This window comes from Lissotriton vulgaris, chromosome 3_1 (genome assembly GCF_964263255.1).
Source record: "Lissotriton vulgaris chromosome 3_1, aLisVul1.2, whole genome shotgun sequence".
Lineage (NCBI taxonomy): Eukaryota > Metazoa > Chordata > Amphibia > Caudata > Salamandridae > Lissotriton > Lissotriton vulgaris.
Genome location: NC_141689.1, coordinates 233,501,956 through 233,519,004, shown reverse-complemented (window position 1 = coordinate 233,519,004; position 17,049 = coordinate 233,501,956). Strand labels below are relative to the sequence as shown.

General features: G+C 42.4%; 1 protein-coding gene across 1 annotated transcript in view; it reads left to right on the top strand.

Moving 5' to 3' along the window:
• EPG5 (ectopic P-granules 5 autophagy tethering factor) overlaps nucleotides 1-17,049 on the top strand; it is a 682,187-nt gene that overhangs the window by 123,372 nt on the left and 541,766 nt on the right. The window contains exons 10-11 of the mRNA XM_086960335.1: nucleotides 7,559-7,714; nucleotides 16,786-16,943. Coding sequence (XP_086816461.1) covers nucleotides 7,559-7,714; nucleotides 16,786-16,943 — 314 coding nt within the window. The remainder of the gene's footprint in view (nucleotides 1-7,558; nucleotides 7,715-16,785; nucleotides 16,944-17,049) is intronic.

The following is a 17,049-nucleotide window of genomic DNA, read 5'->3' as shown; positions in this document are numbered from 1 at the left end:
GCCTTATAAAGGCCAGTTCTCACGAAACCGTTTATCAACACCTACAACAGTGTCTGCACCTATTTCAGTCTCTAGGCCTGACAATCAACTTCAGCAAATCCCAAATGCAATTGTCTCAAAGAAGGGCATTCTTAGGAGCGACTCTAGACACTCAAAAACTCAGAGCTTTCGTCTCAAAAGAGAGACAGATAAAAATAAGTCGGCTAGCACAAGATCTGATGCAAAGAAAGTCAGCTTCAGTCCGACTGTACAAGTCTTTTCTAGGGATGGCATCGACTTGTATTCCATTACTTCCAAATTGCCGGCTCCGAATGAGGCCGCTTCAGGAGGAACTGACCTTACAGTGGCAACAGGTTTCGGGCACTTTCGAGGACCTCATTCAAATCACGCCACTCATGAAGAAGTCTCTTCTCTGGTGGACACAGATGAGTCATCTGAGGCAGGGGTGCGCGTTCCTTCAAGAAGCACCGAGTCTAACCATCACTACAGATGCGTCCCTCGAGGGCTGGGGGGCTCATCTACAAGGCCTCACGATCAGCGGCAAATGGACTGCGCAGCAAAAACGGTGGCACATCAACCGTTTAGAACTGAGAGCCATTTTTCTTGCACTCAAGGCGTTTTGTGCCACCATTCAGGATGCCAATGTGTTGATACGAACAGACAACACAACAAGCATGCACTACGTCAACAAGCAGGGGGGAACACGATCTCTTCTCCTGTCTCAAGAGGCGCAGGATTTATGGACATGGGCTCTTCACCACAATGTAAATCTGCAAGCAGTGCATGTTCCGGGGACAGAAAACGTCCTCGCGGACGCGCTCAGCAGAACAACGGTCACCACCCACGAATGGGAGCTTCACCCGGAGACAGTGGAACACATTTTTCATCAGTGGGGTTGGCCAGACCTAGATCTATTTGCGACAAGGACCAACAGCAAATGCCAAAGCTTCGCAAGCTGGCATCCCCACAAGAACTCTCTGGGGAATGCGTTCTCCATCAATTGGTCTCTGACGTTTGCGTACGCTTTCCCACCGATTCCACTAGTCCCCAAGGTTCTGCGGAAGATGAAGAAGGAACCTTGCCGACTCATCCTGATTGCGCCCAGATGGCCGCGCCAATATTGGTTTACAGAGCTCCTCCTACTGTCAGAGTGCAAGCCAATTCAGTTACATCCAATCCCGAACTTGCTCAGCATTCAGGAAGGACAAGTCTTCCATCTGGACCCAGCATCGCTGAAATTAGCGGCCTGGCTCCTGAACACCGTGAGTTCGCACACCTAAACATCCCGGAGGACTGTAAAGAGGTGTTGGCCAAGGCTAGAGCGCCTGCTACCATCAAGACGTATAGTCTGAAATGGAAGCGCTTCTGCATCAGGTGCCGTTCAGCAGGGGTTCACCCTTTTTGAGCAAAACCTGAGGAAATTCTTCCTTTTTTCCTGCAGTTAGCACGAACAGTTCTGTCTCATGCTACCTTAAAGGTGTTTCTGGCTGCAAAATCCAGATATCGACAGGATGGGACCAATTCTCTGTACTCAGCAAGGATTATCCAACAATTCTTCAGAGGCCTCTTTAGAATGTTCCCTCCTGTACGCCGTCCGCCTCCTTCATGGCATCTAAATGTGGTCCTAGCTCAACTCATGCGTCACCCATTCAAGCCCATCCACAAGGCCGACTTTAAGTACCTTTCGTGGAAAGTATCACTGCTCTTGGCTTTAACATCCTCCAGGAGGGTTAGTGATATCCAAGCTTTCACTGTGCACCATCCTTTCCTGCAATTCACTAGTGACTCTGTGATACTTCGCACCAATCCAAAATACATTCCGAAAGTACCTTCGGATTTCCATCTCAACGAACCTATTGTTCTTAAGTCGTTCTTTCCAGACCCGCAAACACCTGCGGAAAGAGCGTTACACTCGCTTGACATTAAAAGATGTCTTAAATTCTACCTACAAAGAACATCTACTCTACGCACTTCTGACCAGTTGTTCATTACCTACGGTGTGATTCGTAAGGGGCAGGCAGTTTCAAAACAGACTTTTTCAAGATGGATCTCTGCTGCCATTGCCTTTTGCCATGCACAGGCTGGGAGACCTTTACTGTCAGCGCCCAGAGCGCACTCTACAAGAGCGGTCTCTTCATCTACGGCCTTATTTGCTGGAGTCGCTCTTCAGCAGATCTGCAAGGCGGCTACTTGGGCTAGTCGCCATACCTTTACCAGACATTATTGTCTAGAATCAATCAGCGAGGCTGATACTTCTGTGGGTCGAGCTGTTCTGCGGATTCTGTTTCACTAAGGTGAGCCTCTGTTTCCCACCTCCTTGTTTCTGCTGTCAGACGCTTCTTATGTTCTGTTCACACATATTTCCATGATTGCATTATGTTATGCTTAATACGATATGTGTATTTTCACTTTGCATTGTTATATGCGTTACTTGCTGACAAGCTTGGCTTCATTAGCGTCTGCACAGCAAGGATATGTACTGCTAGCTACTCTGATTCAGACATGTGAATCTATGAAAGACACCCCTAATACTGGAGAAGAACAATAGTTACTTACCTGTAATCTGCGGTTCTCCAGTATTGGTGTCTTTCATAGATTCACATGCAACCCGCCCACCTCCCCTCAGAGGCTTTTAGGCTATAAGGGTTTTACCTACACTCCTGCGACGAAATCTGAGAGCCTGAGCCTCTGGGGAGAACATTCCGGTGGGTGCTGGCGCCTGATTGGCTGTGGTTTGGACTATACAAAATGACTAGGATAGTCATAGATGTGGAAGTTTTTTTCCTACTGTAGCATGGGCTACTTTACTTCCTGGTTTATTTCTATTGGTATTTACTACATATTTATGGCATATTATTGCTTTTTTATGTACCGTGGGACTCCCACTCCGACGACGGGGAATGATTCAGGCATGTGAATCTATGAAAGACACCAATACTGGAGAACCACAGATTACAGGTAAGTAACTATTGTTCTTCTCTTTGGCCACCTAGAAAAGATTTTTACGTGTTGCGCCAGCATGTCCAGTGCCATCGCAGATGGTTCACACAGTCTCAAAATAGTGCATACTCATCCGCAGCAGGGGCCTTGGCTTGGTCAAGGGGGTGGGATCTAAGGTAACTCTGCAGCGGTTCCCATATATTCTGAGGGTGCCCCTGCGCGGGCATAAATTCCAAAAATACAGACAGCCGATTGTGACAGAATGCCACATCCTTAAGCCACTCATTCACTTGTGGGCTTTGCCTTCAGCCCCAGCAAATTGCAACCCGCTGCTTTGCCACCAGTCAAAGCATAGCCGCCAGCTTCCTATTCTCCGCAGGCACCCTGCGCACATATCCAAGTAAAGCATTCAAAGGGGAGCGTTTAAACCTTCATTCTATCATCGCCTCCATCACATCCTAAATGCGCTCCCAGTATCTCGCACCGTCCAGGCAGGCCCAGGCCAAGTGCAGAAAGGATTCTCCAGCATTGCACGCAGTGCGCATTTTTCTTCAGGCCAGCTCTATGCAATCACACAGGTCTCCTATACAATCTGTGAATTACCTTAGAGTGAATTAGCCTTAATCTATAGTTTGGTGACATCTCCCTTGCCTGCGCACAGCAATGTGACCATGAGCCCTCCTCAAAGGGGGCTCCCAGGATATTCTCCCATTCGCGTTGTGCTGGGGGGGACACACCGGTGACGTGCGCTGCATACCAGAGTATATTCGAGTGATGAGTTTGGGTGATGACGGGTTCACCAGGAACTCTTCCAGTACCGGGAATGTTGGTGGTGTTATTGGAAAGGAGTCAAAGAGTGTATGCAACGCAGCTCTAAGCTGGTAATATGTCAATCCATCCTGAATCCACGTGTTCTCGTCTCAAAGCGCACTATCTATGGAGATAAAGGTGCCGTCTGGAAACGCCCGTCCCATCAAGTGGAGCCAAAGCTTCATCAATCTTTGGCATACCCCCTTCTGCAGTGAAAGGCAACGCTGGGTGCCTGGAGAGTGGTATCGAGGGGGCAAATAGTGTCTCCAGGTGCGCCCTTCGTCTAAGTTCCTGCCACACCCATACTGTGCAGTCAACCTTGTTTACTTCAGCGCTCGGTCGGGTCTGTGGTCTATGAAGAGCCATATGTAGTGGCGTCGGGTCAGCCTGATCATTCTCGGGAGTACTCTGATTCGAGCACCTGTATCTCCCCCTCAAGGTATTTAAGATCCCCTCTAAGCGAGCGCACTTGCCTCTGATAACAGTTTTAAATGACTCCCACAGTGTGGAGGCGGAGTCTACCGTCCCAACATTTATCTCGAAATACTCCACTATGGCAGATCGGATCGCTTCCTGGAAGACCTGGTCTCTAAGTCCTCCGGAGGGGAGTCTCCAGCTGAAGGCCCTGCCTTGGGTGCCTGGCAGCGAGAAGTCAAGCAGCGCCGGCGCGTGATCGGAGAGGGTGCGAGCAAGGTGGGTGGTGGTATGCACCTATGTGTCCACATCCCGTGACGTTAGCCAGTAATCAATCCTGGACCAAGTGAGGCCCAGTGGGGACACACATGTGCCCTTCCTGCTGTGTAGTTGTCGGAGGTGCCAGACGTTCACCTGCTCGTGGTCTTCCATGAGAACTTGCAGCTTTGCCGCCTGCGGGTGGGGCCAGCAGGAATCTAATATAACATTGAAGTGCCCCCCTGCCACAGAATTGCGCCAGGTCCAGTGTCTCAGCTAGCAGCAAAATCTTACTGAAAAAGTGTGGATCATCCACATTAGGGCCATAAACCGATATCAGCCTGCCTGGTTGTCCCCCCACTTCAGGTATTGGTTCAGGGCGGCTCCTGGCGTCTTCACACGGGAAGATGATTCAGACCATCTCAAGCACGGTGACCTCCTCCTGGGTTGCTGCTGCATCAGTGGACCCAGTGTTCACAGCAGAACGGTAAATCTATCCTGGACGTTGTGGTCGGTGCCTGCAGGTTGCAGGGTAGTGGCTGCTCCACTTCAAGGGAGATGCTGACTACTTGGCGAAGTGCTGCCAGCCCTCAGAGGCTTTTGGAGGATGCACAGCTGCAGGGCGAGTCAGGTTCTCTGCGATTACCAGGACAGGCGAAGGCAGGCAGGATGTGGTGCCAAAGTCCACAGGTGGTCCACAGTTCTCGCTTCTTCGGCTCTTCTTTGTCCTTCTTCTTTTTTTAGTCAGGCTAATCTGATTTCCTAGTGACAGGGGACCACCTAAATACTGAATTTAGGGCCATTCAGGGGAGTGAAGGGTAGTAGCCAATGGGCTACTTATCCTGGAGGTCACTACTCCCCCTATATGACCAATCCCTGTGTAGAGTGTGCATAACCCTGTCCCTGAGTTTCTTATTCCACCGAAAACAAGATGGTTGAATTCTTAGATCTTGGAGCACATCAGGCCGCCTACCTTAGGGGTGTGATTGGCCTGGTAGTGCAACATGCCTACTTGTATAGCTAATTACCCACCTGCTCTAGTGTCAAATGGGTCTTAGGGCAGGCAGTGGCATCTCTCAGGTCTAGGGGAAGCAGTGGCCGCATATCAAATGCGGCCGGGACTTTGAAGTACCTGGCCTTTGTATGCAGGTTCACTAGCCATCCTGCTGGAGGAGGTGATCAATCAATCAATCAATCAAGGTTTGGTAGAGTGCACTACTCACCCGTGAGGATCTCAAGGTGCTGGGGGAGGTGGCCTGAGCAGCTCCCTTGGCCATTCGTAGAGCCAGGTCTTGAGATCCTTTCTGAACTATTGCAGTTTGAGCTTCTTCCGTTGTGAAGGGGGAGTTCGTTCCAGGTCTTGGCTGCAGGTAGGCGAAAGCTCTACCACCTGCTCTGGCCGTTTGGAAACGAGGGATGGTGGCTAGGGCGAGGTCGGCTGAAGGAAGGTTTCTCTTGGGGTTGGGGAAGGAGATTCGTTCATTGAGGTATTAGGGTCTGATGTTGTGGAGGGCTTTGTAGGCATGTGTGAGCAGGTGTGAGGTAATAACACCTCCTGCCAGAGAAGTAATTGTTCCTGACCTCCTGAGAGCATGGGCTCTCACCTGCAGTGGGTTAGACGTGTCTGTGGTGGCAGGCTGGAAGGATCCAGTCAGCCAGCACGCTAGAAGAATAGTAATGTTTCAGGGGGCATCTCTAAGGTGCTCTATGAGTGAATAATAAATCTATACTGGCATCAGCACATATTTATTAAGGAACTGGTTTGATAACCAACACCAGTATTTTTGGTAAAACCATAATGCAGCTTTGGAACTAGTAATGACCAGTGCCTAGTAGATATACCTAGGTTAGCTTTCTGTGCCATCTAGTAATTGAAGTGGATTGCACAGGGGAATATGTACTCAGGCAGATATGCCCTCGCATGTAGTATAATGCACCCTGTCTTAGAGCTACAAGGCATGCTATCGGGTGACTTACATATATTACATGCAGTGACTTTGGCATGGCACACAGTGACTGTGCCATGTCGTGTTTTCTCTCATGGTCTGCACCATGACACGCTGTTTGCAATGGTACCAGCATGCAATTTGTGTGTGGGTCCGTTAGGATGTCTTATGAAATGCTTCAGCCCTTAGAGACCCTCTTTAGTACCCATGCCCTATGTACCAGGGGTACTATTTACTAGGGCTTGCAGGGGTGCTTAACTCTATGCCAATTGGGTTACAATTAGACTTTAGACCACTGGCACTGAGGTCTGTTTAGCAGGCCTCAGTGAACTGTCAGAGCTGAAAACCATCATCTAGTAGTCAAACGGGATAAAAAGTGTGGGGGGTGAGGGACAATTGGAACAAAATCCCAGCTTCCTACAGGAGGGTATATTTGTGAGAGATGGAGATCCTGACGGTTAGTTGATGTTTACAATATGCACAGATTTAGATTGCCTATACCAACCAGTGTATTTCTTGAACCAAGCCTGAATCCCTTGCAGTTAACATGGATATTTTTTACGGATTAAGAGCCAAGTTCGAGGTTTAAGCTATTTACTCTCCTTTTGACTGCAGTTGTTGCTGGTCCTTAGGAAAAAATTGGTGATGACGGCTCTCTACTTATAGTCATTGCCTTTTGATCATGACATAATTCTAAGCTTGCGTTTGATATTAGAATCTAAAGTGTGTTTTTTCTCTTCTCCTTAGTGCTAGATTTGGGCGAAGAAGTCTGAATTAAATGGCCATAGGAGAGTGTGTGTTGTTTAGATTGATGCCTATAATTTTATCATCCAGTTGCCTTGAAAGAAGCGAATATTCTGGACCAAATATTTGGAGGTTTGAACTCTAATGTCGGCTCTAGTCATTGTACCCAGCAAGATGTGCAAATATAATTCTAATGCTATTCTACATCATTTAGGACGCCTGGGATTTCATTTCAGCTTTGTTCTAAACACAACAAATAATAAGGACACTAAAAGGCGATGCCCTTCATTTCTAGTGGAGAAGAATATAGACTAGATGTGAGGACCATACAACTAGGGAGTTACATTGAGTAGGCATACACACCCACAAGACCAAAAGTGTTTGTATGGCTCATGTTTAAGGCTTGCTATAAAAATTCATAAGTGTTTCATTGTCCTACCTAACAGGATGACACTGTGTTATGTGAGTGATCACTGGGCCCAGTATATTTACTACAACAAAGATGGAGAGAAGAATGCGCCACTATACTCCCTAGAGAAATTGCAGCTGGAATATGATGAACTGTTTCTCAGAGCTGTTCTTTACGTTCTAAAGGCTAAAAGGTAACGTCTGGCAATATACTTGTGTCTGAGCAAATGTATCTGAATTGTTGTATTTGACACCACACACCCATACTATTTTTGAGAGTGCTATTGCATCCCTTCATAAAACCTGCCATTACCTCTACTTCAAACATGCCTCAGTTTTTGTCTACTGATCAGTAACTTTCCCTGACTAAAGACTTCATTGTTGGGGTGAATGACGTACAAATATCACTCCACCCTCTATTGGAGTCTGGCACTCCTGAGTGACTTCATTTAGACCCTGTACGTAATTGTACGCAATTTGTTGTTATCAAAGAATTTTTGAAAATTCAATACTGTGCTCAAAGAATTTTTATTCTTCTTATATATCTTCTATATCTATCTTTAATTTACACCACTTGAAAGATAAAAAATAGAAGAATTATGAATGTTGCTAGTTCTGAAAGGCACATTATTTCATATTTATTCTTGTAAACCTCTGAGTCTGAGGCTAGTCTTTTGGTTCATAATAGTTGAAAGTCTGGAAAATGCTTCCTCAGTGAGTGCTGATGTAAACTCTTGTAACAAACGCAATTGTTTCTGTTAGTGGGCCAACTGTAAATGTCTGTGTTAATTTGACCATTGATTAGGTTTACCAATATGTTAGCAATATGCCCAGGAAAGTTATTTGATGTCTTCTAATGTCTTGGGTGAAGTTGATTCTCTTGTTTGTCATATTGAGCTCTATAATCTTTTTTGATTGATCTTTGATCCCATGCCATATATGATGAAGATATGATAAATGAATATGTAGTGCATAAAGCCCATTGTGCATACCACTAGCAACGTGCACTTAATTCCGGGACTACACTGTTGGAGAAGGCGTCACCTTGCTCTCAAATTACATGTCCAACAATAAGGCAAGTCACTAGTCCTAGATGAATGCTTGCAAATAATCTAGCCACTGGTGGTTGCTCAGGGCATCATTTCAACTTATCATTTTTTGCCCACTGTGCTCTAGACAGAGGCAAACTCTAGGCAATCAGTACTGACTCTGTCCTCTTGGGAATAGTCCATTTTGAACTGCCAGGCGAATACCCCTTCAATAGGCGACCACGAGCAACCCTAGACTGGATTCAGCCTTATTAGGCCTTGTCACTGTGGCATAGCTTGGATCCTGTGGTGCAACACGCAAGGGACCCATGTCTGGGTATGCCCCTGGACATTTAGGGTTTTCCATCAAACACACAAAAGGTGATGGCATGAATACTTGCAAATAGTTTAACCACTGGCAATTGCTCAGGGCAGGATTTCAAACCATCTTTTTTCTCCCACTGTGCCACTCTAGACTCCCTCCTTATTCAAATCAGTACTGATCCCGCTTCTCATGGGAACAGTCCATCCCGAACTGCCTGGCAAGGGTTGTAGGGCAGAATATTATCAGCAAAAACATTGTCTGACAGAAATGACATATGCTGAATGTCAGTTACATCATCCTGTTTGGTTTGGATTATTTATCATTAACTCCAATGCAGCAATATTTTTGTAAATGATATTTAGCACACAACATTTCTGTTTTGTTACCGTGCACACTCGGCTCTTTCCAAGAGGACTTAAAACTTGGCTCTTCACTCTGTAAGCACGCTCCTTCACACCAGCCTATCCTTCCAGCGCCAGGACACCTCCGGGTAACAGAGCGCTCTACAAATGTGTAAAATAAAAAAATAAATAAATAAATAAGGAGAGACTTAAGTATTTTAGCATTGCTCACTGTTCTCACTTGCAGCTTTGCAAAAGTTCTTGTTAGAAAAACCATGCAGTGCTGTTTATCAGCAGACATGTACCCCTCATTCAAATTGCCCCAGGGCTGCATGTTTGCGTCATGCATCTCTCTACAAATACCCTAAAATAAAATGAATTGTTTAAAATTCTAATTGTGATAAGAAAAATCTACTGTTTCAATCTTATCAATGATATATGATCGAAAGTGACAGCCAGGGTTATCACTGACATTTTGTTTCTGTAAAATTCAATGAGAGTGTATACATTAAGGCTTAGTTAGGGAAAACTGAAACATGGATAAGTGACAGCAAATATTGAAAAGCTAATATTTTCTGAGACAGGACCGAACTATTGACAACATAGGTTAGATTACAGTTTTTATTAACTGTAAACAAAATGCAACTGTGGAAGCTGAATTAAAGAAACACAGACAATTGTCAAGTTTCTTAAGCAGTGTTTATACGTGAGTCACTGGAACATGGGCTATGCAGCAATTTGCAGAACTTTCATTAAACCTTTTATAAACAAAAACGACAAAAGCTGTGTTGATACATATCCAATCATAATACAGAAATTAATATTTGTTCAAAATTATGAACAAATTTATGGTGTGTTGCTGGTCAGAAGATGCAAGCATTATACAAGCATTAAGCATCCAACCGATCATAGAAGAGTAATATCTTGTGATAAAAGCTTGATTCAAGCTGGCGCCAAGTGTGATAACCACATGCTGGCCATTGAGACATACAGTGCATCAACACACAGTATTTGCTCAATACCTGTCCAATCAAATGCTGGCACTTGGCCTTAGCTATATGTGGCTATTGATATGAGTGGCAGTTGCTGGGCGAGTAAAGAAATGCGTCTCATCTGAGGTGTCCTTGAGCAAGCCAGGCGTTACAAACTGTTCAGCAGTGTAAATTAGTTTATCTGAGGTCATCCGACCTCTGCACACATTTTTCAGGCCTTTTCATCATTGAGTATCATAAGATGAGAGAAAACAAGATGGATTCCATTTGAAAGTAAAACACAGCTTCCACACAACCTTTTTTCTACATATTTAGGTCATCTTAAGAGTGTTCAAGGCATGCCAAATCTGTTATCCCCCCCCACAAGAGAGTCTAAATCTGTGAACACATATTCTGGATTGTAAACCAGTATGTAAAGCCCTGTTCAGAATATTAACAATCCTTTTATTTTTGTAGGTGTCAAAATAAACCTCAGACAGGTTCAAGAAAAGGGTATAAGCTTAAAACAAAGGACGTAAGACATATTTTGCGCAGGAAATGTGCAAAGTGAATGCCTAGCATATGGTAGCCCTTTGTCTTCTACAAGCCGGGCTGGCTTTACCTTGTGCCGCTGGCCATTCCAAGAAATATCTTGGCACAGGCCTCAGATAGTGAATACTAGAGCCAGGGCACAAGGTACTATTTGTAGCCAAAGGCCATAACCTCTGCCCGATGGGTGCATTAGTCAGATGTGCCCAGCAGTTAGTGGCCAAAAGACCTTACCTTGATTCCAGTGGCCACTGGACAAGGCTACATCATTTGCTCAGTTAAAACTAGGGAATGGAGTCGAGTTCTGGTGTGTGGCTGTATTGGACACAGCCAAAGAATACTCCCTTATTTTTAGTGGCTGGTGGATTGATTGATTGATTGATTATAGGACATGGGTGAAAACCTTGTCCTGTTCCCATTACTTATTGCCTGATACCTGTGATGAGGTTCCCAGGACCTGCTTAAAGCCATACCTAGTCTGTGCTGAGTACAGAAGATGACATTCCCTGTCCAGTGTTTCCAGGACATGGGTCTAAATCCTGCTATAAATCCAGTTTTTATGGTAAGCTCTTTTCTCTGCCACTTCAAGATACGCAACACATATAATAAATAGCTGCATATTCCACTCACTTTCTGAACCAGTTACTTTGGAGTAACAGTATATAATATTTTATTGATAATAACAACAGGTACCAGAGGGTCTGGAATAAAGGAAAGAGTTCAAAGGTATAGGATACCCACCCAACAGACCACAGCCCCTTCCTTAACTAGAGGTCATCATGATGAACACAAAGACTCTCAAGGGATGAGGAAAATAACCATCAGTCACCACTCGGATCCGCCCTTCATCATTTGGGATTTATCCGGACCACCCGTCTGAGAAAGTTTGTATTACAATCAAAGGAAGACCTGGTGGTTAGGAGGTCCCCTTTGTTGTTCCAATTACAGTGTGGTCTACCACTCGATCTTAATGAGTGGAGAGAAATTTTGGGACTGGGGTGTGCAGTGCAAATAACTGTGAGTGAAGAAAAAAAAGAAACCAAAACAGGGGAGGTGTGTTAAAATTGGTTTAGAGAGCACGGAACAACCTTTATTCAGTGGATGCTCTCAATACCAAGATTAAAAGATATATCCTAAGGCAGTCAAATTTGGTAGACCGTCTGAGGTGAGGTCGACATGTTTCAGCAAATTTGGACTATTGCGCCCTTGCTTTCATCAGGACCAGGAAAATAAGACTAGTGCTACTGCACAAAAGTGAAAAAATATATAGGAGAAAATATAAAGTGACAACAGGAGATGTGAAACAAGTGCAAGGAGTCACCTGTATGATCCAAATGCCATTACAGTTAGTGTTGTTCACTTAATCTGTAAGGTAGGACAGCCTCACCCCACCTGGCAGTGGTTCAGGGGAAAGTGAAGCACCGCTCTGCCCGTCGGTGCTCCGTGGCCGGCGTCCTAGCCGACTGGGGATATTTTATTCACTTTCAATAAATCATGCATCTTCACCTACTAAATTTACCTCTTCTAACTTCCATGTACTGTGTGCAGAGACAGGCTTTTTTGCATGCCCATCCCACTTCTGGCCCCATTTTGTCAATTAGGCACTAATGTAACATCTCTGAAATGGTGAACACCCTAAGTATTGATTCAGAAATATCGACTGCCCAGAATATCGAATCAAAAATGTAGAAAGGACAGAATATCGAATTCCCAAAATATAGTTGGTTAGAGTATCGAAATTAAGGTAATAAATATTGATTTCCATAATATCGAATTTAAAATATCTTTTTCCATAATATGGATTTTTGCGTTATGTATACTAGTATATGTGTTAAAAATATATATTATATTTTTAATGTACGTTTCATTTTTTTAAAATAATAAATGTTATGTTATTTAATTTTTGCGTAATTTAATTCCGTAGTGGGTTGTGGGTTTATAGGCAAATAGGGTGGGAAGTAATTTAATTATAGTAAATTAAATATTCGTTTTTATGAATTAATAATTATTTTTAATTTAATTTTGCGTTTTAGTTCTGTAGTGGGTTGTGGGTTTATAGGGGAATAGGGTGGGAAGTAATTTAATTGTAATTACGTAAATATGTATATTTATTTGTATGTATTGATAATTAATTAATTGTGAATTATCAATTGGTAACCATTTTTTATAAATTGGTATTTAAGTTTTAATTAATTGATTAATTGATAATTATGTTAATTGTTTTAATGTATTATTTGGAGTGGGTTGTGGGTTATAAGGGAATAGGGTGGGAAGTAACTTAATTGTAATTAAGTAAATATATATTTATATGTATTGATAATTAATTCATTGGTGATTATTCATTAATTGGTATTTTTTAAAATCTTATTACATTTTTGGTATTGAAAATTAATTGGTTGTTAATTATTAATAGGTAATTCATTGTTAATAAATAACATTTATTGGTGTTAATAATTAATTATTAAATACTTTGTAATTGGTAATTAATTTTAATTAATTTTAAAATGGTATTGATAATTCATTTATTCTTATTTAAATATTAGATCATTACTTTCTCTACTGTTGCACTCTCTGGAGTGGGAATAATAATTTTTACCCTCCCACTATCCAACGCTTTCCCTACTGTTGCACTCTCTGGAGTGGGAATAGTAATGTCACCCTCCTGCTATCCCTACTGTTGCACTTTCTGGAGTGGGACTAGTACTTTTTACCCTCCCGCTATCCAATGCTTCCCCTCCTGTTGCACTCTCTGGAGTGGGTATAGTAATTTTTACCCTTCCGCTATCCAACGCTTTCCCTACTGTTGCACTCTCGAGTGGGAATAGTAATTTTTACCCTCCCGCTATCCAACAATTTCCCTACTGTTGCACTTTCTGGAGTGGGAATAGTAATTTTTACCCTTACGCTATCCAACGCTTTCCCTACTGTTGCCCTCTCTGGAGTGGGAATAGTGATTTTTACACTCCCGCTATACAACGCTTTCCCTACTGTTGCACTCTCTGGAGTGAGGATAGTCATTTTTACCCATACGCTATCCAATGCTTTCCCTACTGTTGTACTCACTGGAGTGGGAATAGTAATTTTTACCCCTACGCTATCCAACGCTTTCACTACTGTTGCACTCATTATTAATTAACATAAAAATTATTACTTTAATTATTTTAATTATTATATATTATTTATTTTTATATTTAAATAATATGTTTATTTATATGTGTCAATATATTTTTAATAATGTTCTAAATATTTTATAATTAAGATGAATAATTATTTTATAATAATTAAATAAATATTTAAAAACAATTTACATTACATTTATTATTTTTACAATGTAAGCTTTTTTACATTATTTTAACTATGTTTTATATAATTGTGTTTATTATTTAATTACTTTTATAGTATTTTTAATACATTTAAAACATTCGATATTTTAGTTAACTATATTTTAACTTTCTATATTTTGGAATAGATATTTTAGTACTTACCTGTTTGTAGATAGGCATTCTATATTCTGTGCCTAGATATTTTGGAGTCAATATTTTGGTCAGTCGATATTCGGTACCTCGATATTTAGCTACTGAACCCTCTGAAATACCCTGAGCCCTGCTAATCAGGACTCAGTACATGTATGTGCTCTGACCTTTTAAAATGGTATGTTTAATTGGCCAATTGGCTTAAGTTAACTTACTTGTAAGTCCTTATTATAGGGTGCCAGGGGTACCTAGGGCCTGTAACGTAAAGTGTCTCTCCTGTAATGTAGCATTAGTTGAGACTGTGACATGGCAAAAACGTAACTCCCAGCCTTCCATTGCTGGCTGGCAGAGCAGTTTACATTGCTAACTTGGCTTTTCATTTCAATCATAGTAAACCCTAAGCCTTCTTTTTAATGTTTGTAAGCCAACCCTAAAAAGGCCTACTGCGTCCTAAAGACAAAGTGCATTATAATAAAATGTTGAACCTGTATTTTCATGTTTTAAAGGTACTAACAGTAACAATAAAAACATTGTTGTTCTTATTATTGAAAATCTGGTAGCTTCATTGCCGAGCACAGGGTTACATGCTGATATTTCAGCAATGCTAATTTCTGAATTGGGGCTCTCAAAGAGAGCTTGACCTGCACCTGCTGATTCTTGGGCTAGCAAAGAGAAGTCTGTGGTGCCGTGCTCGAGGAAAATTTGTCCCCAGCATCAATCAGAAGAGACTCCAAGAGTCAGTTGACTGACTTGTTTCAGCACCCGGACCACAAAAGCCTGCCATGGTAAGTTTGTAGCTCAGATTGTGAGCTTGTCGCTCACCGTTGAAGCGTGAGGATATCTCCTAATGGCTAGAGAGGCCGACCTCAAAGCTTAGAAGCCACTGTTCGAGTCTCAGCAGGAATGCTCAACATCCTGTGATTCCGTACCTAACAAAATGAATGTGTCCATTTGTAACGCAACTGGTGCTCATGTAAAGCGCTCTGATCCCTTTGAACTATATAAAACTCCCCAGAAAGAAAAATTACGGTCTGGAAGGCCAAGTTCCAATGCTCAAAAATTACACCAGAGTCTGCTGGAACCTGGAGAGTCATCGGAGTGCATCTTGGTCTCCCAGATGGAAATGTATTGTAATTTGAAGGGAACTGCTTGTTTCGTCGCCACTGAAGACCAGAGGACAAGTGACAAATTGTTTTTGGCTGGAGTCCCACCAGACTTCGGCGGACATAAATATGTGTGGCTAAAATCACCCCACTGTGTTGGTGGACCGATGGGTGGCCCCATGAAGACCCCGTCACTGGAACGACAACTGCAGCATCCTTGAGCATCGTAATTTTCCTGCATGCCTTGCATCAGGACCACTCCATTGAAGTCAGTTGAGTTTTGCCGTTAACACTGGAACTGGACTAGAGAGGGCTTTTTCCACAAGGTAACTGTTCATAGGGACTTTAGTTGTCCCCCTGATCCACGCCCTGTCGGAGCTGGTCACCTAAACTATCTGGAAATGACTGCACAACTTTGTCAAGGTTTGCTAAAAGTTTCCAAAAGATTTATGACTCCAGTTTTCACTGTACTTACCAATGCTGGTTTGCGCTTGCTTAAAAAGCTGTGATTTATTGTTTTCTTCAAGAATTTATATCTCCTGAACCCTCTGGTGGATTTTGTTCGTTTTGGTGTCCATACATTTATAAAATCTCTGTCTATTTTCATAAACTGGTGTTGGATTTCTTGAGATTCTTGTTTCAGTCTTATTCAATTGTTTTGGCACTTCCAACTGCTTTTTATATTTCGTTGTTGAGGCCTGACTGGGCTAAGGTTTGACAAACGAGCCCGACTGAACCCAAGACAGGGTTGTGAGTTTATTACTTGGTGAGGTCGCACGACCACAACATATAACAAACCCCATTTCCTTACATACAGTTTTTGTTGCCATCATAAAGGGGTTTCTCAGCAAAGAAATTCCTCTTGGAACACGTATTCAACTTCATAGGGTTGGCAACTGCATAGAGTAGAGTAGGTTTTGCTGAACCATTTAAATATGCCCCTTGGCATAGCTAAGCTTTCATTGTCAGGTAAATGAGATTCAGCCTCTACCTTAAACCAGTGAAATACAAGCATTGCCATCCATAAACAAACATATTTAATTAATGCTATGCACACTTTCACTAACATGTTTTCTACAAATACTGGACATTTACATTTTACTTGTGTGTGACTTAAAGTTTAATACATTTGCTAATAGATAAAAAGGTAATACCACGGAAAACTATTTTAATAATGTATCAATTGACGTGTCTAACATTATGGAATAGAAGAGGTATACATTCTTTATTACTGTTATTCACTCATGAAAATAGTCTAATAATACCTTTAGCAGATTAATTAACAAGTCAAACATTACATTTGGCTAAGTGACAGAGTAATTGAATTCCAGTATTATGAAAAATTGAGATGTGTTGGGCTTAACTGAAAATATTTTCTTCTGTTTTAAAGGGAAACTGTTCCTCTACAAAAAGCCATCTGAACATCTTAAGATGGTATTTATGTTAAATTGCCTCTTTGTCTCCCATTAACACAGATTGGGAATTTGGCTTTTCATGTCCGAAATGCCTTATGGAACGTTGTCAAACAGCATGTTGTGGAAGTTGTTCTTTATTATGCACTGTGCAGAAGACCAACATCTAGAAAAGATCTCCTCCTCTGTGTATCCTTGGGACTGCAAACAGAAACTCAGACGTAGGTTTTTTTCTTTGTCCAGTATTTTCTAATTGTAATTGTGTCATCATTTCTGTGATGCCAATATCTTTTTATTCTTGAGCATTTGACATTGGTAAAGATGTAC